Source organism: Prionailurus bengalensis, chromosome B2 (genome assembly GCF_016509475.1).
Source record: "Prionailurus bengalensis isolate Pbe53 chromosome B2, Fcat_Pben_1.1_paternal_pri, whole genome shotgun sequence".
In the NCBI taxonomy this organism is placed as follows: domain Eukaryota; kingdom Metazoa; phylum Chordata; class Mammalia; order Carnivora; family Felidae; genus Prionailurus; species Prionailurus bengalensis.
The window spans coordinates 84,975,924-85,000,647 of NC_057349.1; the positions used below are offsets into that span (position 1 = coordinate 84,975,924).

The 24,724-nt window shown below is 33.6% G+C and overlaps 1 protein-coding gene across 2 annotated transcripts; it reads left to right on the forward strand.

Annotated features, from left to right (window-relative positions):
• The first annotated feature begins 8,934 nt into the window (after positions 1-8,934).
• On the forward strand, positions 8,935-10,784 carry LOC122489772 (glycerol kinase-like). 2 transcript variants are annotated; one of them, XM_043591957.1, is made up of 2 exons: positions 8,935-10,527; positions 10,615-10,784. In XM_043591957.1, the coding sequence occupies exons 1-2, from the start codon at positions 8,964-8,966 to the stop codon at positions 10,623-10,625; spliced, it is 1,575 nt and encodes a 524-aa protein (XP_043447892.1). In that variant the 5' UTR covers positions 8,935-8,963; the 3' UTR covers positions 10,626-10,784. The 2 variants fall into 2 exon arrangements, with proteins under 2 accessions (XP_043447892.1, XP_043447891.1); XM_043591956.1 differs by having other exon boundaries at positions 8,935-10,784.
• Positions 10,785-24,724: the final 13,940 nt, after the last annotated feature.

Consider the following 24,724-nt stretch of genomic DNA (forward strand, 5'->3'; position numbering starts at 1 on the left):
ATTCTATCAAAATAGAGTATTGACGGTTTAGGAAGTTTTTGGCTTTACATTTCTTCTTAATATCAAATGGACTTATATAAATGTGCAACTAGAGAGATCTTTTAAAAATGTAAATAGGGGGCACCTGGGTGACTCAGTCAGTTAAGCGTCTGACTTCGGCTCAGGTCATGATCTCACGGTCTGTGAGTTTGAGCCCCACATCGGGCTCCGTGCTGACAGCTCAGAGCCTGGAGCCTGCTTCGGATTCTGTGTCTCCCTCTCTCTCTGACCCTCCCCCATTAATGCTCTGTCTCTCTCTGTCTCAAAAATAAAAAGAAACATTAAAAAAAAGGTAAATAGTTCTGGGTTCATAATAGGTAGACTAGTGGGGCAGAATATGTACTTCACAGATTATTATATTTAAATTAGTTTTTATAATAATAAAATACTAGTGGAGAAATAGAATTATTTAATAAACTCTCCTTGGATAACTTACTAACAATTTGTAGAATAGTTGGGCTATATTAATATTTATTTATCAGTTCTATATGAATTAGTTTTAAATGAAACCCTGCAGGGGCGCCTGGGTGGCCCAGTTGGTTAAGTGTAGGACTCTTGATCTTGATTCAGGTCATAATCTTATGGTTCGTGAGTTCAAGTCCCACATCAGGCTCTGCACTGACAGAAGAGAGTCTGCTTGGGATTCTGTCTCTCCCTCTCTGCCATTTCCCACTTGCTCTCTCTCTCTTTCAAAAATAAATAAATAAATTTTAATAAATAAATAAATAAACACTGCAGATTTTAGAAGTACTTGAATATACATAGTCACTATTTTAATATATGAATATGGAAAAGACAATATTTTTAAAATTAAGTGAAACTGTGAACACAAAATGTATTTTATTATTTTATATATGTATATAATTCACAATAATGTAGTATAACACATAGTATCGTGATTCAAAATAATGCACTAGTTTTTATATATGCATATGTTTTAATACATGATTATGTACGTATGTGTATATATATATGTATAAATGTATTCATAGCCATGTAGTTAAAAAATTAAGGCTCTGGAGTGACATTTTAAACAATTATTAAGTTCCTGTTATTCATTTTTCTCATCTGGGAATCATTATAAAAATAACATTTGCCTCTTGAAATGTTTGGCATAATTAAATTAAATTATACATGTAATGCAAGTTAACAGAGTCTGAGATACAGTAAAATCTCAATAAACATTACCTATTAACCAGTATTGTAAAAGCTTACACATTCAGAAATATATTAAGTTAATAAAAAAGACCTCATTCAAATTCCAGCCCTTTGTCATAGGTATCCAATACTGACAATTGTGTGTATGCTAAGTACTTTTTATATCTGCTTTCACACATGTATATTTTAAGGAAATCTTAACTTACTGTTTTCTTTTTATAAAAATATATGTAATTTATATCATTTAGCAAGTTGTATTGTTCTTACCTAACAATGCAACTCATTATAGTATATCATTGGGCTTCCAAAATCCATTTCTCCCATTCTTGTAACAGAACCCATATTTCTGAGCCATCACCTCAGTCCAAATGGATTGGGTATGCTAACTTCAGCCCAGCCGCAGGTGTGGTCATATGACTCAAGCCTAGAAAGAGAGGTTATGGAGCCTTCCTGGGCACAGTGTCTGGTTTAGGGATGGGCACATGATCTGTGACCAGTGTAACACAAATAATTTCTTTTATTGTTAGTGTAAAGATAGGTATTTCTGCTGGGTTGAAAACTGAGCCTGAAGTTAATGGTAGCTATGCTGCCACTAATTAATGAAAGTCAACCTAGAACCAACACAAATAATAAAGTATTCAAAAGATAGAAAATGATGGGGACTTGATTTATATTGCTTGACGCCCTGGATCTCTCATTGACTAGGACCAGGAATGTCGCTGGGTATTTACATTGCATGTAGAATCTATATATTCTTTTTGTCTTAATTTTATTTGCGTCAGGCTCTGTCATTGCAACCAAAATTAGTAAATATGGAGAGCTATCTCCCTCCCTCTCTCTGTATATATATTCTATTATCATATCAATGCTAAAATGAATGCATGTGTCCATATAGTTGTACATATGTGTAAGTAGTTTTGTGTGTGGAAAAGTTGCTTATTTGAGTCAAGTTCACAGACAATTTCAATTTCGATAAGTACAAACTGCTCCATTCTTTTTTTCTTTTAATTTACAAATACATCAAATAAAATACAAATTTGTTTTCAAATGCTTTTTTGCCAACACTGAATAATACCAATATAATTTTATTTTACATAATCTGATAAATAATAACACATTAGTAAAGGTTAGCACAACCCATTATATACGTGTGTGTGTGTGTGTGTGTGTGTGTGTCGTTGTATGTATGTATATCGACCATTTGTGTTTTTAATGTGTAATTTATTTGACAATAATTTTGGCATTTTTAAAAACATGTATTGCGTTACTTGTCTTTTCAAAGATTTTTAAGATTTTATATTACTGTTACTCATCATGTGTTGTACATATTGCTAAAAATGTCCCCCTGTATGCATTTCCTTTGTTCATGATATCATGTGTTATATAGTGTTTTGTTTAATGTCCATCTTTATGGTTTCTGATTGTGTCTCTAATTTAGGAATTCTAGAAAGCCATCCTAAGCATAATAACAAAACAGTTATCATAAAATTATTGGTTGAGGGGCACCTGGGGTGGCTCAGTTGGTTGAGCATCTGACTTCAGCTCAGGTGATGTTCTCACAAGTTTGTGAGTTGGAAAGCCCAGAGTCGGGCTTTGTGCTGACAGCTTGGAGCCTGGAACCTGCTTTGGATTCTGTGTCTTCCTCTCTCTCTGCCCCTCCCCAACTTGTGCACTCACTCTCTCTCTCTCTCTCTCTCTCTCTCTCTCAAAAATAAATAAAATTTAAAAATTAAAAAAATAAAATAATTGGTGGATAATTCAATGATGTAAAAACTAAAGAGCTTCTGAACAGAATAAAAAATTAACTGAAATAAAAGAACAAGCACAAAAATAAGAAAAAAAAGTATTTGCAATATAAGGGGTAAAGAGAAGGTTCATGTCTAACATATGCAAAACTCTTATAAATCACTGAGAAAAAAATCATGAAAGATGACAGATTTTAAATACATATATGAAAACTTCCACTGTTGAGATTATTAAGAAACAGTTAATCTAACAGACTGAAAGAATGTGGTATAAAATTTTTGGAAGGCACTTGGTAAATATGCATGTAAAATATGCCTACTAATTGACAATACTAATTTTAGGAATTCATCCCAAAGGAAGGGTTTAACAACTATATGACATGCTCAGACAGTATATTAATTGCATTAAGGCAATTTTAATGTAACCAAAATGGAATAAGAATATATATATATATATATATATATATATATATATATATTCATAAAATGGAGAAATGCCATAGAGAATTTTGAATTGATGTAAAAAAAAAAAGATGAGGCAAATTTCACTTGAGAAAAGGACTATACAATACATGTTAATCCTATTTAATTTTTTTTAATGTTTATTTATTTTTGAGAGAGAGAGAGAGAGAGCGAGAGCGTGAGCAGGGGAGGGGCAGAGAGAGAGGGAAACACAGAATCCAAAGCAAGCTCCAGGCTCTGAGCTGTCAGCACAGAGTCTGATGCGGGGCTTGAACTCCTGTGAGATCATGAGCTGAGCTGAAGTCGGCCACATAACCGACTGAGCCACCCAGGCACCCCACCTATTAATCCTATTATAAATGTAGAGATTTAAAATTGATTTCTGTACAAACATACATACATATGCAAATTAAAGAAAATTAGAAAAGTTAGTAAATATATTTTGAATATGAACAGCAATTTTCTCTGGATGGTGGTATGAAGAGAGATTTTTGTTTTTGTCTTTATGTAGTTTGGAGATGTTTTTAACAATTATAAAGGGTTACGTTTATAGTAAACAGTTACAAAAACATTCCCATTTTCATGATAAAAATATTACAAGAGAGGTTATGGCTAATTCTGGGAAAAGCAAGGACAGGAGAAAGTTCTGAAGCAATAATCATCAGATGAGAGTTTTAAAATAATCAAAATAATTAAAGAATAATTTCCTTTCTTCTGTATTGAGTAAATGGAATGAATACATGTATCCATGTAGTTGTACATATGTGTAAGTATTTTTGTGTGTGGAAAAGTTGTTGGGTTATTGTTTCCTTTTCATTCCATTTTCCCCTTTTCAGTATATCTTGGTATATTGATTGTTTTGTCTCTTTTGTGATTGCCACCAATGTCTACTATTCTTTGTTTTCTAGTACACTATGCTCTTCCTCAGCATTTACTATCAATTCCTGTTTGCTACTCAATGCAAATTTGCATCTCAGGTTGTTACTAAAACCACCTTTTTGTCATTTTCTTTTTTGTTAATGGTGTTACAGGATTTTGCTTTTCTTTATATCTCTTTAGTTCCTCTCATTTCAATTCAAAACTATCTTTATTTAGCCAGGAAATCTAGACAAGTGTCTCAATGTATGTTCATTTTGTTAGAATTCAAGAGTATGCATTTGCAGGTGGACATTTCCATGGGCTTATATGCCCCAGTATAACTGACAATTTCTGACAACTCTTATTTATTTTTAACTTAAAATTCAGTACTGAATTATTAAAAGGTCAAAACTCTGAAGCAGTTATACTTGTGTTATCTACTTCTCTTTACAGTGCAAAAGATTTTCTGAACTTTTGACCTTGTCATTCAGAAAAGGTCATAATAATTTACACAAAGGTGTACAAAATTAAAATATCAAAAAGAAACAAAGCATGTGTGAATTATAATTTTTTGTCACATAGCAATAAGATTACATCATTCTAAAACTATGTGGAGCTGAACTTTAAAATTTGAAAATAGCAAATGATGGTAGTGTTCACTATTTTATCTGTTTAGTTCAGGATGCACAAATATGCCATAAGATGACATCAAATTACAGATATAAGTTTCTCTACATTCCAATAGGTATTCAGTGATACAAATGTCCTGGAATCCTCTGGGGGTCCGAATGCAAGAACTGCAAGCTGGGCCATCATTCCTGTTACTAGTCTTCTTACAGTTACAGATGAAGTCATTGCACTGAGACTCAGGCCTACATTCACTTAACAGAATGCCACCTCATGGGTCTTTCTTATGGTAAGCTGGCCTTTTCCTAACTGCTGAACTGCTATGGGATAGTCCTAGATTTGGGGTCTCTCTCCACTCCTAGCCACTTTTATATATGATTCCTATACACATTCTCACTGTCCTTATCATAAAACCCTAATTCTGGGTTTTAAAAATCATTATAGGGGTCCCTGGGTAGCTCAGTCAGTTAAGTGTTCAACTCTTGATTTCAACTCAGGTCATGATCTCACAGTCTTGAGATCGAGCCTTGTCTTGGGCTCCATTCTGAGCATGAAGCCTGCTTGGGATTCTTTCTCTCCCCCTCTCTCTATACCCTTCCCTTGCTCACACACTCTCTCATGCTCTCTCTCTCTCCCTCTCTTAAATAAATAAACATTTTAAAAAATGTATAATAGTCATATGACTATATAATAAAGCCGAGGGTTTAGCATCACAGATATATTTAGTATGCATTTGAAAATATCCTATTCCACTTCCTTGGAATTTGAGATTTCAAAATATGCAGTAGTTAATTGGTAAATACAAAATAATAAGAGATGTGAATTTCCAGAGGAATAATCCAGGATGATATAAAAATAACATAGGCTGAAACAGATCATATATTTTATTATGTGCAGCTTGCCCCAACTGTTCATGCTGTGTTTATTTTCATAAATCCAAAATCATTAAAAATTAGCCACATATAGAACCAAGGTATAGTCACTGTGTCTTACCAAGACAGTGACTTTAAATTATTAATACATATTTAGTGGTGGGGGTGACCTAGTGATTTTATAGTGTGCTTCTAATTTTGTCATGTTGTGTTTTATTTGTATTTTATTGCAAAAATCATAGGTAAGAATGAAACAACTCAGTAGAAATAAGAATCAAAAATAATTCAAAGAGTACATGGAAAATAATGAAGCAATTCTTTCTTTCTTGTGTTAAAAAAGGTGTTAAAATGCCTTGAACAACTATGCTTCCATTTTCTCCCATCATGATAAAAGGAAATAAAAGTTTTCAGTAATAATTACTATAGTATCGTATTTAGAGTAAATCAAAGAAGCAATTATGTTTTTACCTCTGTTTGCCAAACTATGTCCTGCTAAAGAGGACATAATATAAATAGATATATGCTATAATGAAATAACTTTTGGAAATTCTGATTTAAACAAAGATAAACCCATGTATAATTCTGCAGGGATTCTTACATGCTTAAAATCTTTATTGTACTGAATTATCTAAGGCAATGCTTTATGCTTCTGTAATTTACTTGATCAGAAATCCTTCCACCATCCATTGAAAAAAAAATTTCTTACAGTTCATGAAATGCAAGAATGCTAGCCTAACAAATTTTAATTTGTACACTGTATCTTCTTAAAAAGGTATCCTACCTTTTAAGTGATTTAAGGATTATCTTTGATAAATTTATATACTTTTTCCTCCAAGATACACATTAATAAAACTAATTAAACTCAGTGCTACATAGTTGTCATTTATACAACTGTACAAAATAAAATGAAATTTTTAAGGCATAATAAAATAGCTACAAAACTCATATCTTTTTAATTTTTTTGTATGTTTTCTCTATTAATTACTAACTGTTATTCTGTTAACAAAATACTTCCATTTCATAGGTGAGAAAACTAGAAAACAAAAAGTTAAACTGTTGAAGATCTAAAATCCGATTCCAAAGATGAAAGTTAGACATTAGAGTTAGAGTTAGACATTAGCCACTGGATTAAGATCTATTTTATAATAGCAAGGTCAAGTCTATTCTCCATTAGACTTTGTATTGATAAAGTTTGCCTTAAAACTTCAGGAATTTTAAACATGCTGCAAACAAATTAAAATCAATTCTGTAAAATTTGTCAAGCTTGAGTCTTTATTAGAATTACTAATTATCTGTATCATTTGATTGAGAAGACATATGATTCTGTTCACAGCAAGGGGTATGTAAAATCATTAACTGTCTCTCCCTCTAGATATAACAAGTGATGTGTAGACCTAAACTCAGCAGGGACCATCTTTATAAGCATGCCCTGAGGGAAAGTAGAACATGCTTGAATGGAATACTGTTAAATGAGCCTAATATGACCCTCCCTTTCTCCTCCATGTACTTATTCTCTGTAGGCCTTGATATTTGAAATCAACTTCCATTCCTCCATGCAAAACATAATATGATACATTACTATTTTTTAAATGCATCTAATAAAAGTAAACATTTAACAGTGAGGAGTGTCAATAATGCAACTCAGTTACCTTTTGAATTTCATAAAGAGCTCTGGTATTATGAAAAGTCAGTTTACAGTACAAACTATGATTTTAGCAGGAGCATAGGTTTGGGCTACCCTAGAGACCAATATGATATTTGCTCAGTGCCTTCTCTCATAACATACCCTATGTCAATTGTCTGAGATAGGAAGGAAGTTAAATTGGCCCTCACTCCTGGGAGCTTCTTCACATGAGAAGTTGCCTGGACTATTCAGTTTAAGTCCTTTACCCTAAGCAATTAATGCTCTTCCCTGCTGAAACAAATCCTGTTCTCACTCTAACTCGGCTGCTTCTCACAAGAGAAGTTTGGTTGAAAAAAAAATGGAAAGAAAGAAAGATAGGAAGATAGGAAGGAAGGAAGGAAAGAAAGAAAAGAAGGAAGGAGGTAGGATCTTTCAAATCTGAAATAACTCTAGGTAATTTTTTAGCTGTGTTGATAAGTCTATAGGGCAAAGAAAAAAAAAGAAAGCAGGAAATAATAAATAGTCACAACTTTGCATTTGTTCTTTTATAAGGAATGCTTATAATAATTTTTGAGATAAATGAATTAAACAAGAGTCTGGGAGAAAATGATTTCAAACCTAGGTTGTGGAGCAAGAAGTGTATTGTGGCTAAAGCAGAAGAATGGGATGTTGCAGAAGGGAAAAGTTAGGTAGGCTGGATTCCATGGCACCTTTTAGACAACATTAAGATGCTGGATTCTAAGTGTTAGTTTGAATAAGATGGAATGCAATCATAGAGCATGCAAAAGAGTGACCTAATCTGATACATTTGGATGTAACTGCTTTCAATTATACAGTGACTTTTAAGTTAAAGATGGAAGTGGAAACATCAATTGCTTTTGCAATTATTCAGGTGAGATATGAAAACTGTATTTAGGTAATAGCAGTAGAGCAGTAAATAGTGGTGGATTTGAGATGCATATTGAATAAAGGCATGATAGCTTTTGCAGATGGATTAGATGTGCTGTATGAGAGAATGGTGGTAGATGATATGTCTTTGGATTTGTGTCCTAAGCAAGTAGAAAAAGGATATTGTGATTTACTAATGTGGGCAAAATTCTGGAGGATCATGTATGATGAGGATGACAAATGCCTGTTTTTGGACATATTACATTTAGAATGCCTTTTGGACATCCAAGGGGATAACTGAGTTAGGCAATTGGCTATATATAAAACTGTTTAAGCAAGACTTCAGTTTAGAAAGCTTATAGATATAAGTTATGGGGTCATCAGCATAAAGGTGGTATGTCAAGGCAGGGGGCTTGATGAGATCCTCTAAGGAGACAGAGTATATAGAGAAGAAAGGATGTCAGAGATTGAGACCTGGGTTTTGCTGACCACAGTGATGGGGAAGATGAAAAAGCAGCAAAAGTGACAGGAGCTAGAGCAGTGGAGAGGTAGGGATCAAGAGAATGGGTTTCCGGCATTCAGCCGTTGTAGCAGACCTCCTTGCCTTCTGTCTCACTACCTGCCCCTCCCCCGCGTGCCACCGTCTCCCTGGAAACTGGACGCAATACACGCTGACCGGAAGCTGGTTTCATGGCAGCCGCGAAGAAAGCAGTTTTGGGGCCATTGGTGGGGGCAGTGGACCAGGGCACCAGCTCAACGCGCTTTTTGGTTTTCAATTCAAAAACAGCCGAACTACTTAGTCATCATCAAGTGGAAATAAAACAAGAGTTTCCAAGAGAAGGATGGGTGGAACAAGACCCTAAGGAAATTCTGCAGTCTGTCTATGAGTGTATAGAGAAAACATGTGAGAAGCTTGGACAGCTCAATATTGATATTTCCAACATAAAAGCTATTGGTGTCAGTAACCAAAGGGAAACCACTGTAGTCTGGGACAAGTTAACTGGAGAGCCTCTCTACAATGCTGTGGTGTGGCTTGATTTAAGAACCCAGTCTACCGTTGAGAATCTTAGTAAAAAAATTCCAGGAAATAATAACTTTGTCAAGTCTAAGACAGGCCTTCCACTTAGCACTTACTTCAGTGCTGTGAAACTTCGCTGGCTCCTTGACAATGTGAGAACAGTGAAAGAGGCTGTTGAAGAAGACAGAGCTCTTTTTGGGACCATTGATGCGTGGCTTATTTGGAGTTTGACAGGAGGGACCAACAGAGGTGTCCATTGTACAGATGTAACCAATGCAAGTAGGACAATGCTTTTCAACATTCATTCTCTGGAGTGGGATAAAGAGCTCTGTGAATTTTTTGAAATTCCAATGAAAATTCTTCCAAATGTCCGGAGTTCTTCTGAGATCTACGGCCTAATGAAAGCTGGGGTCTTGGAAGGTGTCCCAATATCTGGGTGTTTGGGAGACCAGTCTGCTGCATTGGTGGGACAAATGTGCTTCCAGGATGGACAGGCCAAAAATACCTATGGAACAGGCTGCTTCTTACTGTGTAATACAGGCCATAAGTGTGTGTTTTCTGAACATGGCCTTCTGACCACAGTGGCTTACAAGCTTGGCAGAGACAAACCAGTGTATTATGCATTGGAAGGTTCTGTAGCTATAGCTGGTGCTGTTATTCGCTGGCTAAGAGACAATCTTGGAATTATAAAGAGCTCAGAAGAAATAGAAAAACTTGCTAAAGAAGTAGGTACATCATATGGCTGCTATTTCGTCCCTGCGTTTTCAGGGTTATATGCACCTTACTGGGAGCCCAGTGCAAGAGGGATCATCTGTGGGCTCACTCAGTTCACCAATAAATGCCATATTGCTTTTGCTGCATTAGAAGCTGTTTGTTTCCAAACCCGGGAGATTTTGGATGCCATGAACCGCGACTGTGGGATTCCACTCAGTCATTTACAGGTAGATGGAGGAATGACCAACAACAAAATTCTTATGCAGCTACAAGCAGATATTCTGTATATTCCAGTAGTGAAATCCTCAATGCCTGAAACAACTGCCCTGGGAGCTGCCATGGCAGCAGGGGCTGCAGAAGGAGTTGATGTTTGGAGTCTCCAACCCGAGGATTTGTCAGCGGTTATGATGGAGCGGTTTGAACCCCAGATCAACGCTGAGGAAAGTGAAATTCGTTACTCTACATGGAAGAAAGCTGTGATAAAGTCAATGGGTTGGGTTACAACTCAGTCTTCGGAAAGTGGTGACCCTAGTATCTTCTGTAGTCTACCCTTGGGCTTTTTTATAGTGAGTAGCATGGTAATGTTAATCGGAGCAAGGTACATCTCAGGTATCCCATAAATAATACCAACTCATGGATTCCAAAGATGTGAGCTCTTTGCCTAGTGAAAGAATCTAACGATTGTCTCTTAATGTGATGTCACTGTTCATAGTATAAGTCACTTGCTACATGACCCTTCAAGTAGACCTGGGCTTTGAAATAAAGAAAATTCTGCAGAATGCTATAGAAACATTTGGTGTGTTTTTGTTTTTTGTTTTTTTTTTAACATGGAGAGTTAAGATTGGACCAGCCACCTTTGGGGCTGACCCCTCATTTGCCATTATGTTCTGCCCTATTCCCTCTGAGACTTAGGAAGAATTCAGATCCTTCATTGGAATCTTTCATCAAACATATTCAAACACTGATGGTCTGGGATTTGATTCTCTGCACTACACACATTTGATTAAGAAGTGATTACTAACCACCTACAAATGAGTGACTTTTTGTCTGTTTCTTTTTGACAGACCCTAAAAGTCTTCTTTTGTGCATATTAAGAAGACCACAACATCTTCACTGAATGTTTAAATGGAAACCTCTACTAAATTCTTAAAATGTAAATTTAGTACTCTCACAGCCTAGATATTTTTTAGAAAGGTATTTGCCAAAACTGAAATTCTTCAGAACTTTTACCTGATTTTGCTAATTCACTGAATTGCTGTCTGGATCTTATAGGGAAGAACACTTTTTCTTTCTTTTTTCATCTCTTCTTTTTATATTTCTTACTTTGTATGTATAACATACATGCCTATATGTTTTATATACTGAGAGTAACCCATTTATAAGTTAAGAGTACATTTGATCTCACTAATTACATTGAATTTCTGTCTGGATCTTATAGGAAGAACACTATTTTTTTTCCATCTCCTTTTTATATTTCTTACTTTGTACATATAACATATATGCCTTTATATTTTATATACAGAGGGTAGCCTATTTATAAATTAAGAGCACATTGTATCCAGTAGGTTATGATGGGGCTGGTCTTAAGTGGACCACTATGTTTATAAATATTTTGGGGAAAACACTGTGTAAATTTTTGGGCAACAGTTATGAATATTTACCAGAAGAAACTTTTTCCTAAAGAGCCAGCATTTAAAGTTTAAGTATATGTTTTGGGTTAATAAAAGAAAATGTACTTTAAAAAAATGGGTTTTGGAAGAAGAGAATAATCATCTGGGTTAAATGCTGGTGACTGACGAGAATCAAGAGCTGATTTTGAATCAGGCTAAACAGATCTTGTATTAATAAGACTTTGAAAATAGAAACCTCTTTGCAATTGTGGAAACAAAAATCTCAACTGAAGTAATTTTTTTTAATGAGAAGAAAAATTTGGAGACTGTGCCTATAGTTTTCCTGATGGCAAGTACAAAAATATTAACATGTAGTTGTAGGTCAAGGAATGATTTTTTTAAGAAAGGAGAGCAGATGGTGAACATAAGATGTTCTATATGACATAATTATCTACTTGAAATTAAAAGCATGCAATTTACTCTCATTCATTAAAGTGAGTTGGAGCAAATTTGTTTGGTATTTTAAGAACCTGCATGTGATTTGACCATAGGCCATATAGATTGTTGAGCCCGAACATAGAGAGTTGAAAGACCATATTTTCGAAGATTAATTATTCTTGTCTGGCATAAAATGGTAACTAAAAAAATAAATGATCTTCATAAATACTAGCCACTATTCATAGGACCTATGCCATGTGGACCCATATTGAAAATTACGTTTCCACTGCACAATTAGCTACTCAGTTTAAAATGTAAATGCAATTAATATTTAAGACAAATGTATCAAAAAATTAAGAGGACAGAAAATATAATACAGAAGAGGTATGCTAATCACAGAGAGAGAGGTAAAAAAAAGAGAAAACACCAAACATCAGTAAGTAATATACTGATCCCATAATCTAGAATAAGGGCATTTATCTAGGTATAATTAGTATACCTAATATAACTCATAAAACAATATAATTATATTAATATTAATATATTATTTTTAATTTTTAAATCCAGTCATTTTATTTGATCCAGGACAAGGGTTTTGAGAATAAGAGTTCAGATAACAAACACAAGTTCAGCCATCACCAGAGAACTAAATTAGACCAAAGGAAAACTGGCATTGTGTATTAAGGCAGATTCACTCCAAAGGCTTCAATGCAGTTCCAAATCTTGAATTAAAACATGGTATAAGGCACTAAAATAAAATATAAAAAAGGATAAATTTGACTACTCTAAATCTTGGTAGATCTGCCACTCCCCCTAAATTTAACAACTTTTTTCTTCTTGCCACTGAGTAGTGTAAAATTTTGTTATTCGTTTCCCAAATACAGAGCAAAGTTTTAAAAACTTTAAGATAAACTCAGAATTGAGTCTTAAAAAGCTAGCAAAAATAATACTTTCAGAGTATTTATGAAGGATTTCTTGCCATGAGATCTGTTATCACAGAGATAAAACTGTATTCCAGGTAATCAATAAAATATTATTAAAAATATAATCAGGAAAAATGAACTGTCACCAGACAATCTGCCACAACATTTTTCAATGAACAGGATTTAGTTTAACTAATTAAAACAATGTGCTATTAAAATGATGGTGTAAATCTGTTATACATAATCATGTGTTTAATGTACCACGGTAAATAATCATGCTTCATTCAAGTTTGTGAAGGATTCCTGAGTTTCTTGTTTATTTGTTTTTAAACTTCTATAGAAATGCTTTCTTATATTGAAATTTTAAATTGGAAAGAGGTGTTTAATTATCTGGTCCCAAATATGATGTTGATCTAGAATGATTGGGTGGGCCATCCTTTTCCTTTAAGAAGACATGGAACTGATATGGTAACAAAAAAACAAAATGCCAAAGATACTCATTTGGGGATGTATCTCAGGGAAAAATCAACATATTTGCATAAGAAAAAAGGGCAAAGGGAATTTTTATATGGCACAAGAGTGCTACACTTCATCAAAGTAAATGCATGAATAAAAGAAACTCTTAAGATGTAAATACACTCAGTAAACCATGCAAATATTTAAACATTAAATATCTCAGTCGTATGGGGCTAGAAAAATTTATCAAAATGTGAAACGTGTATTTAAAAACATTACTTTAAAAATGATCCCATATGATACTCCACTTTTTAAACATTTGCAGTTACCTAAATATAAGTGCATGGCTTGATATATGTTTTTGAATATAGGAATTCCTCAAATCACACTTAAATTGCATTTTTCTATTGTGGTTATTTGTTTTTAACTTTTTTCTTTTAAAAATATCTTTACTGAAATATAAATCAAAGATCATAAAATTCACCCATTTTAAAGTTTACAATTGAGGGCACCTGGGTGGCTCAGTCATTTAAGCCTCTGACTCGGTTTCAGTTCAAGTCATGATCTCACATGTTCATGAGTTCAAGCTTCACGTTGAGCTCTGCGCTGATGGCACAGAGCCTGCTTGGGATACTCTCTCTCTCTCTATCTCTCGCTGCTCTTCCCCCTCGCATGCTATCTCTCTCAAAAATAAATAAACTTAAAAAAATAATCATAAAGTTTACAATTCAATGGCTTTTAGTGTAGTCACAAAGTTGTGCAAGAATCATCACATTCATAAGTTTAAAACATTTTCAACATCTCAGAAGGAAACCTATACCCATTAAGTCACACCCCAATCCTCCTCAACCTACTCCATGCCTCCAACCCTGCCCGCCACCACAATGGCTTAGGAAACTACTAATCAACTTTCTGTTTCTATATATTTGCCTATTCTGGGTATGTCATATAAATAGAATCATACAATATATTGTCTTTCGTAAGTGGCTTCTTTCACTTAGCATAATATTTTCAAGATTTAGCCATGTTGTAGCATGCATCAATACTTCATTTCTATGGCTGAAAAATATCCCATTGTATGGATATACCACATTTTGTTTATTCACTCATCATTTGATGAACGGTTGGTTGTTTCCATCTTTTGGCTATTTTAAATAATACCACTATGAACATTCAAGTACAAGTATTTGTTTAAACACCTGTTCTCAGTTCTCTTGGGTATATATCTAGCAGAAGAGTTGCCAAATCAAATGGTAAGTGTGTGTTTAATGTATTGAAGGAATGCCAAATTATTTCTCTAAAAGACTGCACTTCATGTTCCCATCACAATCTATTTCATTTTTAGTTTTAAAATTAGAACCAACTTTATTTCTAAATTCAAGGCATCTGAAATCTGTTTGGTCTGCAGTCCATCAAGTCCTGTCTCTTCTTGGCCTCAATATACAGTCCCTCCATATCATCATGACTGAATCATCCTACTTCAACCTCATTAAGCTTGATCTTGGTCTGTACAAAATCAAGGATTTCTAGCTCAATATTCAGACAGTACATCAAATCATTTATTGAAACTTGACCAACTTTGACTTTTTTTCCTATTTAAAATTAGAATATGTTCATCCTGTTCTCCAAACCTAGGACCTGCCTCAAAATATAATTGCAGAGGTGCCTGGGTGGCTTAGTCGGTTAAGCATCTGACTCTTGGTTTTATCTCAGGTTATGATCTCAAGGTTCATGAGTTCAAGCCCCACATCAGGGTCTGCACTGACTGCACAGAGCCTGTCTGGGATTCTCTCTCTCCCTCTCTCTCTGCCCCTCCTCCACTCTCTCTGTTTCTCAAAATAAATAAACTTTATATATATTATATAATTTTATATATTATAATTATATATTATAATATAGGATGTTGTTATATTATTATTATTATATATATAGTTGCACTTACTACATTCCATTTCTTATTCCTGTGCCTGACATCTCTTTTATCAGTAGTTTGTCCATACCATTGTCCATGTAAGGCAAGGAGTCTATTATGATAGTGATATTCTCAAGGTGAACTGGAGTCATATTGAATTAATTCTGGTGGCATTTTGCCCATTACCAGAAGGCAGATTTCCATGTCAATTGATTATCTGCCTCACTGTCAATTCTAGAATTATCAAATTCAGTTTATAAATGGATTCAGGTTTTATAATTCCTATTAATTCCTCTTGCTAGTTGCTAAGTTCCATTTTACCTACTACCTGCAGCCACAACATGTGTTCCATTGTCTGTAGTGCTGGTCATCATATTCTAAATGCTGGACTTAATATTCTCCCATCATATGATACTCTTAGTGTCTCCTACTTTCTAGTAAGAATGTCTACTTACAGGTTCCTTTCTCAACTCTGACTCTTCCATAGAAGTTACCACGCTAGACCTTAGCCATGTGCCAAGATATGACATCTATGCAAGATGGCCCATTTCTAAAATGACAAATACTTATGCTTCTTTTGAATGTTATAATATTAATATATTACTTCAGCATTTCATTGTATTCATAATTTTGTAAAGATTTTATCATAATTATGAAAATGTTATGCATATTTATACTTGTTAATGGAAGCAGTTTCTACCTTTCTTGAACTCCATTGGTTAGGAAAAAAAATAGAAAATGTAAGTCCTTTTTAATTCAATAAGATCTGTGTTGGCAAGTGCGTAGTTTGTAGGTTTTCTAACAAATGCTATGGTAGGTCTATAAAATAGGACATGAAAATAACAAAGCAGTAAATTCAAAAATAATATCGCTATGTTCTTAACTGACAATGGCCTGAGAAAGTTTAGAAAAAATATTTAGTAACAAGTAGTTTAGGTATCAGAGAAAGCCCATTCCTACGTGGAGGTATGCTAAATATTTGATGAAGATGATTATAGCCATTGCAGTGTTGTAGAGTAAGTCAAACAATGTCTGATTATTTAATTTCCAGCTGAATGTTTGTATCTCCTAAACTTTTCAGCAATATTTATTTCTTTTGAGTTTAGGTATAACAGAAAAGCACATGGAGTAATTATTTAAATATTTTCAAAGACCAAGATATTATATGTTAAATTAATTACATGTTCTGGAGCATAAACTAGAAGTATTCGTTTTACAGATATTTTCTCTGTTTCCATAGAGTATTCTTCTTTATAAACTAAGTTTCCGTAATTTAGACATAAAAATAAATAATGACTAAAAAAGATTCTTAAATATCCAACTGATAAAAATTCATGGGTCCATGATGATGTTAAAAAAAAGAGAGAGAAAAACTATAAAGAAAAACTCATTTGCCACCAATATTACCCCAACTCTGTTATCTGAAATTCATTAATTATAGAGGCAGAATTAAACATAAATGCTGCCCTTTGATCAAAAACTGTAATTCATCTCCTGTCAATAATCAACAGCTCAGAGAAGGCTAGCTAAAAATATAGAAAGAATGATATAATTAGAAAATTACTCCTTATTACATTGGTGATTCAGTAAATGATCATTAGTGTAGACAAAAAAAAAAGTGAATGAAGGATTATTGAGGACCAGATATTTTTAAAGTGTGAAAGTATTATCTCACAGATTTTTTGCTAATTATGAAAGAAGGAAAACATATCTTTATAATAGAGAGATCTAGTCTATAATCTCAAAGAAAGATGAATGTTAGCCTTACTTATTTTGGTACAACCAGATACTGTGCCAACCGATGGAATTCAGTGTACAGTAGATTGTATTACTTGTACTGTATTTTTGCCAAAAAAAAAAAATCATTTGAATTAAATCAGGCCTTTAGGCCTAATTTCTGGTTTACAGGTAATAGAGTTTGAGGAAAAGTTTAAATGACATCATCAGGAAATAATTAGGCAAGTCTAGTATGTGGGAAATTCTAAAAGAAACAGATTTCCAATACCATGCTGTCTTGATGATTACAGCTTTGTAATACAGGCTAAAGACCAGGATTGTAAACAAATAATCCAGTGAAGAAATAAATGGGCAAAAGACATGAATAGACACTTTTCCAAAGAAGACAATCAGATGGCTAACAGACACATGAAAAGATATGCAGCATTGTTCATCATCAGGGAAATACAAATCAAAACCACATTGAGATAGCACCTCACACCGGTCAGGTCAGAGTGGCTAAAATTAATTCAGGAAACAACAGATGTTGTCAAGGATGTGGAGAAAGTGGAACCCTCTTGCACTTTTGCTGAGAATGCAAACTGGTGCAGCCACTCTGGAAAACAGTGTGGAGGTTCCTCAAAAATTAATAGAATTATCCTATGACCCAGCAATAGCACTACCAGGAATTTATCCAAAGGATACAGGAATGCTGATTCAAAGGGGCACATGTACCCCCATGTTTATAGCAACACTATCAACAATAGCCAAGGTATGGAAAGAGCCCATCTGTCCATTAGCTGATGAATGGATAAAGATGTGGTGTGTGTGTGTGTGTGTGTGTATATGTGTGTGTGTGTGTGTGTGTGTGTGTGTATAATGGACTATATATATATATATATATATATATATAGTCCATTATATATATAATTAAATCTTGACATAAGTGAAATAAGTCAGTCAGAGAAAGACAGATATCATGTGATTTCACTCATATGTGGAATTGGAGAAGCTTAAGACCATAGGGGAAGAGAAGGAAAAATAAGACACAAAGAGAGAGGGAGGCAAACCATAAGAGACTCTTAAATACGAGAACAAGCTGAGGGTTGATGGGTGTGGGGGATTGGGGAAGTGGGGAAAATGGGTGATGGACATTGAGGAGGGCACTTGTTGGGATAAGCACTGGATATTGTATGTAAGTGATGAATCACAGGAATCTATTCCTGAAGCCAAGAGTACATTGTATGTTAGCTAACTTGACAATAAATAAATTAAAAAAGTAAAAAATAAAAGAAACAGACTTACTGTCTTCAAAAATGTATCTTAAAAGAATAAAATGGTGGAAATCTAATATAAATTTTAAAAACAATAAAAAAACTTTAAAAATGAATGTGTGAAACTTTTTGTATCATGGCTGAAAATAAAATAGCAATAAAAAATGATGGCAGATATTTGAGGAATTTAGAATATGAGTTACATGTTAAAATTCAGAAAATAATATTCTTTCTAATGTACTATTATATCTTATATAGGATATTGGCATTGAGGTTAGGTAGGAGTATGTCCTATTTAGGAAATGCATACTGATTTATATTTAGGTAAATTATCATTACTTTGTAACCATCAAATGGTACAAAAATATATATACATAAATATTAATAAGTAGATAAAGTTGTTATCACAAAATGTTAAAGAATTTTTATTTCTAGATGATGAATATGATGTGCTGATATTTGTTATAAGATTCTTTTCCTGTGTTTTTTGAATTTGGAAATTTTTCACATTTTTCATAATGATAAGATGAAAACGGAATTATATAAGAGTAATATAATTATATAAGAGCATTTTTAGGGTAAGCAAAATAAGATTATGATGGTGAGTAATTTTCTACCATAATATGCATATTTTCTTTGGTTTAATAAGTGAGAATTTACAAAATTATTTAAATGATGCCTTTAATTTGGGACACAAAAAGTCTAAATCTCAAAAAAGATCTAGCATTATCAAAAGAATGTTATTTCAGTATTTACTAGATTGGGCTCCACTCTCCTTTTAGCACTTCTAAATTTGTAATACTTTTCTCTAATTTAGAAAACTGCCAAGGGCATTTTAATCTCAAGATTTTGTAGATAAACTGCTTCATCAAGTTGAAGCAAATTCTCCCCTGCCCCCTCCCCAGGCTGGGGCTTAGAGAAAAGCTACTTCTGTTTTGCATTTACTTCACTCTTGCCTAATAAAAATCATTGAAAATTATCCTGTGGGCTGTTGATACAGACTTTGTTGGATAATAAATAAGTAAAAGATTTAAAAAATTAAGCAAAGAGAACTCATGAATTATGGTAGTGCTTTTGTGAGCAAGAATAATCAATTCACTGCTATTTCGAAACCCAAGTCCAATTCTCTGCAGTGGTCGCATTCCATGTTATATATGATATATTGCAATATCAAATATGTTGAAAACAAAACATCTTTCACTAAAAATCAACAGCATTCTAAGAGTATTTTCAGTCATTTATAAATATCATCCGTACTGTTCATGAAAAATGAGTAAATACTTCTTGCGATTCTAATTATTTGTTACTACATCAAGAACAGATAGCGCAATGTGTGTAAGATGGGAAGATGCAGAAAAATGCCAAGTGCCAGGATCCCAAATAACCTCAAATAGCTGATCACACAATGGCTCAGACTCAGGTGGGACGAATCCTTGTAACTGAAAGAAATTTAAGTGAATACTGCTAGATAGACTTCTAAATGCAATTAACGAAGGTATATCATGAGTATAATGTACAGTAGTATAACAGAACTTATTATATAGGTGTTTACTAATAATATATTAAAATCTTCCTAATATTATCTGGAAAAAGCAGCCCACACTGTTTCAAATAATCTCAACCTTTTTCTGTCTTTCAATTTTTTCTTGCAAATCTTAAAGCAACTAAAACCACAAACCAAACTCTGCATGACATCTTAACTATTAATACCATAAATAACTGGATTTAAGGTATTGTTGGGTTTCTGAAATTTAGCTGAAAGTTGTCAGTAATCTGATTTGACATTTGGTAGGAAATAGCACTTTTAGCCATAGGTATCCAAAACTATGGGCCTGAGTATCAAAAATTTCTAGCTAATTAAAGAAAATGCATACTATAGGTAAAATTTTACTGGATTTTGCTTTTAGAAATTTTATTTTTAAAAAGTGTATGTGGTTAAAGAAACAAATCCTGTTTATGTACGCCTCATTGCAGACACTGGGTGTTTTACAATATCATCCCATTCTTTTTTTTTTTTTAATGTTTATTTTTATTTTTGAGAGAGAGAGAGAGAGAGACCAGGGGAGGGGCAGAGAGAGAGGGAGACACAGAATCTGAAGCAGGCTCCGGGCTCCGAGCTGTCAGCACAGAGCCAACGCGGGGCTCGAACCCACGAACCGTGAGATCATGACCTGAGCTGAAATCAGATGCTTAACCAACTGAACCACCCAGGTTTCCCTATCAACCCAGTCTTCATAGACCACAGTCCATGCTGCTACAATGAGGCAATGCTTTTATTCTCACTCTAGTGTCTGTAGAACCCTGAGTGTATGTATTTAAATAATTAATTTTCACTTATGACTATCTATGAAGAATATCATAGGTGATAGATAGTATCTTATCCATCTTTGATTGCCTAGATCCAAGCACAGGGCCTGACACAGACAACATACATGAGTATATATTGTGTTGAATGTAATTTGAAAAGCTAAGAGACAAGAGTTGCTAACTTTGTGCTGTAGAGACCTGGCTTGTGTACCAACCCATTGGCTCTACCGCTTAGGATTTCTTGAATGAACTTGAGAATATAACTGGGGACTACAGATTCTTAATTGTGTCATATTCAAATTGTCAATAAGATTGCCTGCTCACATGATTGTCATGTGAATAAACTGTAACGAAAATAACAGGTGGTAGTCTTCATCGAGTAACTTTGCTGAGCACCTACTATGTAACAAGTGTGGCCCTCAGTGTGATATGCCAAATTCTAAACATTTTAGATACATGATCTGATTTAATGCTCGACAACGCTATAAATTATGGGTTATTATTTCTCAACTTTACAGGTTAAGAAAATCAAACAAAAGGAGACTAAATAATTTGCTGAAGATCAAACGGAAAGTGGATTCGGAACCCAGGTAATTTGATTCCTTTTGAGCTATCCAAAAGGCCTGCATATAATAATGATCAATAAAGATTTAGATTTAAAAAACAAAACAAATGCTATTATGAGCCTCCTTTTTTTGAGGAAAAATTGCAGACCTTCTTTGGTCCAATAATTGCTAATGAATGTGTCATTTTTATGAGCGTATGAATATACTTAAGCCTTCAAAGACTCTCACTTCGGCAAGCTGTTGAACACTAAATGGATGTGAATAGCTAGAGGGAAGTATTCTCTGCATAATAGGAGTGACTTATTTCTATTAAAGAAAACCACATGTGACTTGTGTAAGACGTGGCACTTCTGCCATATGATTTACAATGTATCTATTTCTTTAACTCTTCCTGCATGTTTTTGACTTAAATTGCCCTTGCCTTTTAGTTGAGATTCAACATTTGAAATATGAAATAAGAAGTGTTATTTCCATCTAATTCTTAAAAATTTGGCTTCCATCTCGACAGGCACCTGATTTGGAGAAAAGTAGAGGCTCTAGCCAGCTGGAAAGAATGAGAAAGTTAAAAAAGAGTCAAGGTTTCTAAGAATATAGGTCTCTCCCCATTTAAACAGTTCCAAACCACACTCACTTATAATCATAGACCAAAAAAGTCTTGACTTTTTCTCTATAGAGCCTTTTAAATCATCTATGGCAGGCCAAGGGCTACAGCTCCAGGCAGCCACATGGTCAGAATCTCTGTTCTCATGTCTGTGACTATAAGAAAAGTCTGTAAACCAATTTCCAGACTGTGTTAAAAGTAGTTTAACTGTCAAAAGAAAAAAAAAGGTGCCTTTGATGTTCAATATTTGAAATTAAACATTTGGTTTATATATGTGTCCTTTTAAGGATTATTAAACTATAACTAGTCACTTATACTTGAGTCTCACATTGTTACAGCTAACTAACAATTATATTACTTCTCAGCTGACTCCAGTATTAAGCTTACAAGTGCCAGTTACAATTAAAAAGAATTTTTTTTTAAAAAATTCACCACAGATTATTCACAAAACTGAATGCATTTACTTTGTGGAGTTCCCTACAGGTAAACTAACCTAAGCTAAGCAGGTATGGTTTTTTCTAAACACTGCTCTCAGATTATTTTTTTTCCTCAAATAATAACAGCTTTAAAAAAAAGTGTTTTACATTATTTTCTGCTGTATAGCTGTTATAACATATGAGGAAGAACAGTAGTTTGAGTGACTCCGTTCTAGGAAAGCATATATTTATTTTCTACAATATAGGAATTTCTTTACTGTCATGATTACATCTTCCATTAATACTAGTCAAGGCACAAATGCCAACATCTAGACATAAAATTTTTAGTATTTGAATAAATTTGAGACCAATTAACTTGGTCTATCCCAGCACACGAAATGAGTTCATGAAAACAGCCTGTTTGCTGTATCGCAGACCAACTGCTGGAGAACATTCATCAGTCTCTAAGGAGAAGTTTCTATTTCCACAGGACTGTTCCTACAGATTACTATTAAGTGGCGGCAATAAGGATGTTTTGGGGTTCTTTATTTTCCATCTCTATCAGTTCCCCTGGGTCACCCCATATAAATACCAAATTGAAGCACATTGTGCTCGCTATTCAAAATATCTTCAAAACAAGTCCCCTACAGTCCCCTTCCAATTAGACTGACCCTCTTAAGTTCCTCTTAAATGGAAATTCTGAAGCTACTATTGGTGGTTATTCCTTCTATTTTGAAACAGTTTAATCAAAATAAATTTCTAGGGAAGCAATTGTCCTGTTCTCATACTCTAAAAGTTTGCCAATAGAGTCCTGTTTATGCTGGCTAATTAAGAACAGTTACTTGTTTTCTTTTCCACTCTATTAAATTAGGTTAAATGTCTCTAATTTTGTGGAATAGTGGTAAACTTTGAATATAACATAAAAATTTGCTTCAAGAGTTATCTTGACAGCATCATTTCTAAATTGATCAAAGTATTCAATACTGATATATAGATTTTGATTAGCAATTAGACTTCTTATCAAAGCCCAAATGTATTAAATTTTTAAAAAACAAATTTCATAAAAATTATATAAAAATGTTTATTTAAAATAACCTGGATGATATTAGCATCCATGTTTTTGTAATTAATAAATTTGAAAGGGAACAATGAAAAAGAATAATCTTTAGTTATTTAGAAGGTACAAGGTGGTTACATATTTCATCCAGAGAATGATTCACATGTTATAGGAATATGATGTTCATTTTGGCTTATAGACTTTTTCCTTTATAATTCAATTGGACCAAATTTTTCTCTTATGGAGTATATAAAGAAAGTATATTTGTCAATACATTTCAAGAATTCACATATATTAGTGCTTATTATTTGATTTAATGAGGAGACACATACTGCTAAATGCTCTTAACTATATTATCTATTAGACTGCAAATGTAGAAAGATATCCAAGCAAGAATCCTTCTTTTAAAGCTTATTTAGGAAGTAATTTCATGAAGCACCTGGGTGACTCAGTCAGTTAAGCTTCTGACTTCAGCTAAGGTCATGATCTTACAATTGGTTTGTTTAAGCCTCATGTCAGGCTCTGTGCTGACCAGCTCAGAGCCTGGAGCCTGCTTCTGATTCTGTGCCTCCCTCTCTCTTTCTGCCCCTCCCCCACTCATACTCTGACTCTCTGTCTCTCTTTCAAAAATAAATAAGCAATAAAGGCAGTTATTATGTTTAAAACAAAAAAGAAATTAATTTCATGAATTTAAAAAGCATTTTTCTTGCCAATGATTAATATATCATAGAGATAATTATTAAAGATGATTTGTAAGCTGCAATAGGTTGCTTGAAAAATAATTTTATTTTCTACTCTAATTCCTAATTTATTATTAAGTGGTGTGAAATTAATATAACTTTGATAAAATTATTCATGTAAAAATCTATGTAATATTTCTTAATATTTAGCTTCAACTTTATATTGAACCATGTATAACATGCATAAAGGTAGGTGAACATGGTGGAAGATACTTGGAAGGGTTGCTGGTGTTTGATCTGTAGCCTTACCCAGATAACCAATAAACAGAACTGTATTCATATCCCAGAATGCTCTACTATGTGTCTTTCTACTTATAATCCACACGAAGGTAAGTGATTTTCTTACTTTCACAGATTTATTCACCTGGTTTAGAACTGTATATAGTAGAATCATGCAGAATGTACCTTTTTGTGTCCAATGCCTATAAGTCAAATGTTTTGATTGTGAGATCTGTGTCGGTACATGTTACAGTATCATTTTCATTTCCATTATTGTGTTGTCTTCTGTTGTACAAATGTATCAAAATTAATTTATTCACCCTGTATTAATGAACACTAGGATATTTCCAAATTGGGACATTTTTGAAAAATCGTGCTAAGATCAATTTTATACCTGTTATCTGGTGCACATATGTACATTTAATTGGGTAAACATATGCAAATATGTAGAGAGTACTCATAGAATTGCTAAGTTATATGGTAT

What these genes read in the sequence shown, in the direction of transcription:
- LOC122489772 (XM_043591956.1), top strand. Translation starts at nt 8,964, where the DNA reads ATGGCAGCCGCGAAGAAAGCAGTTTTGGGGCCATTGGTGGGGGCAGTG.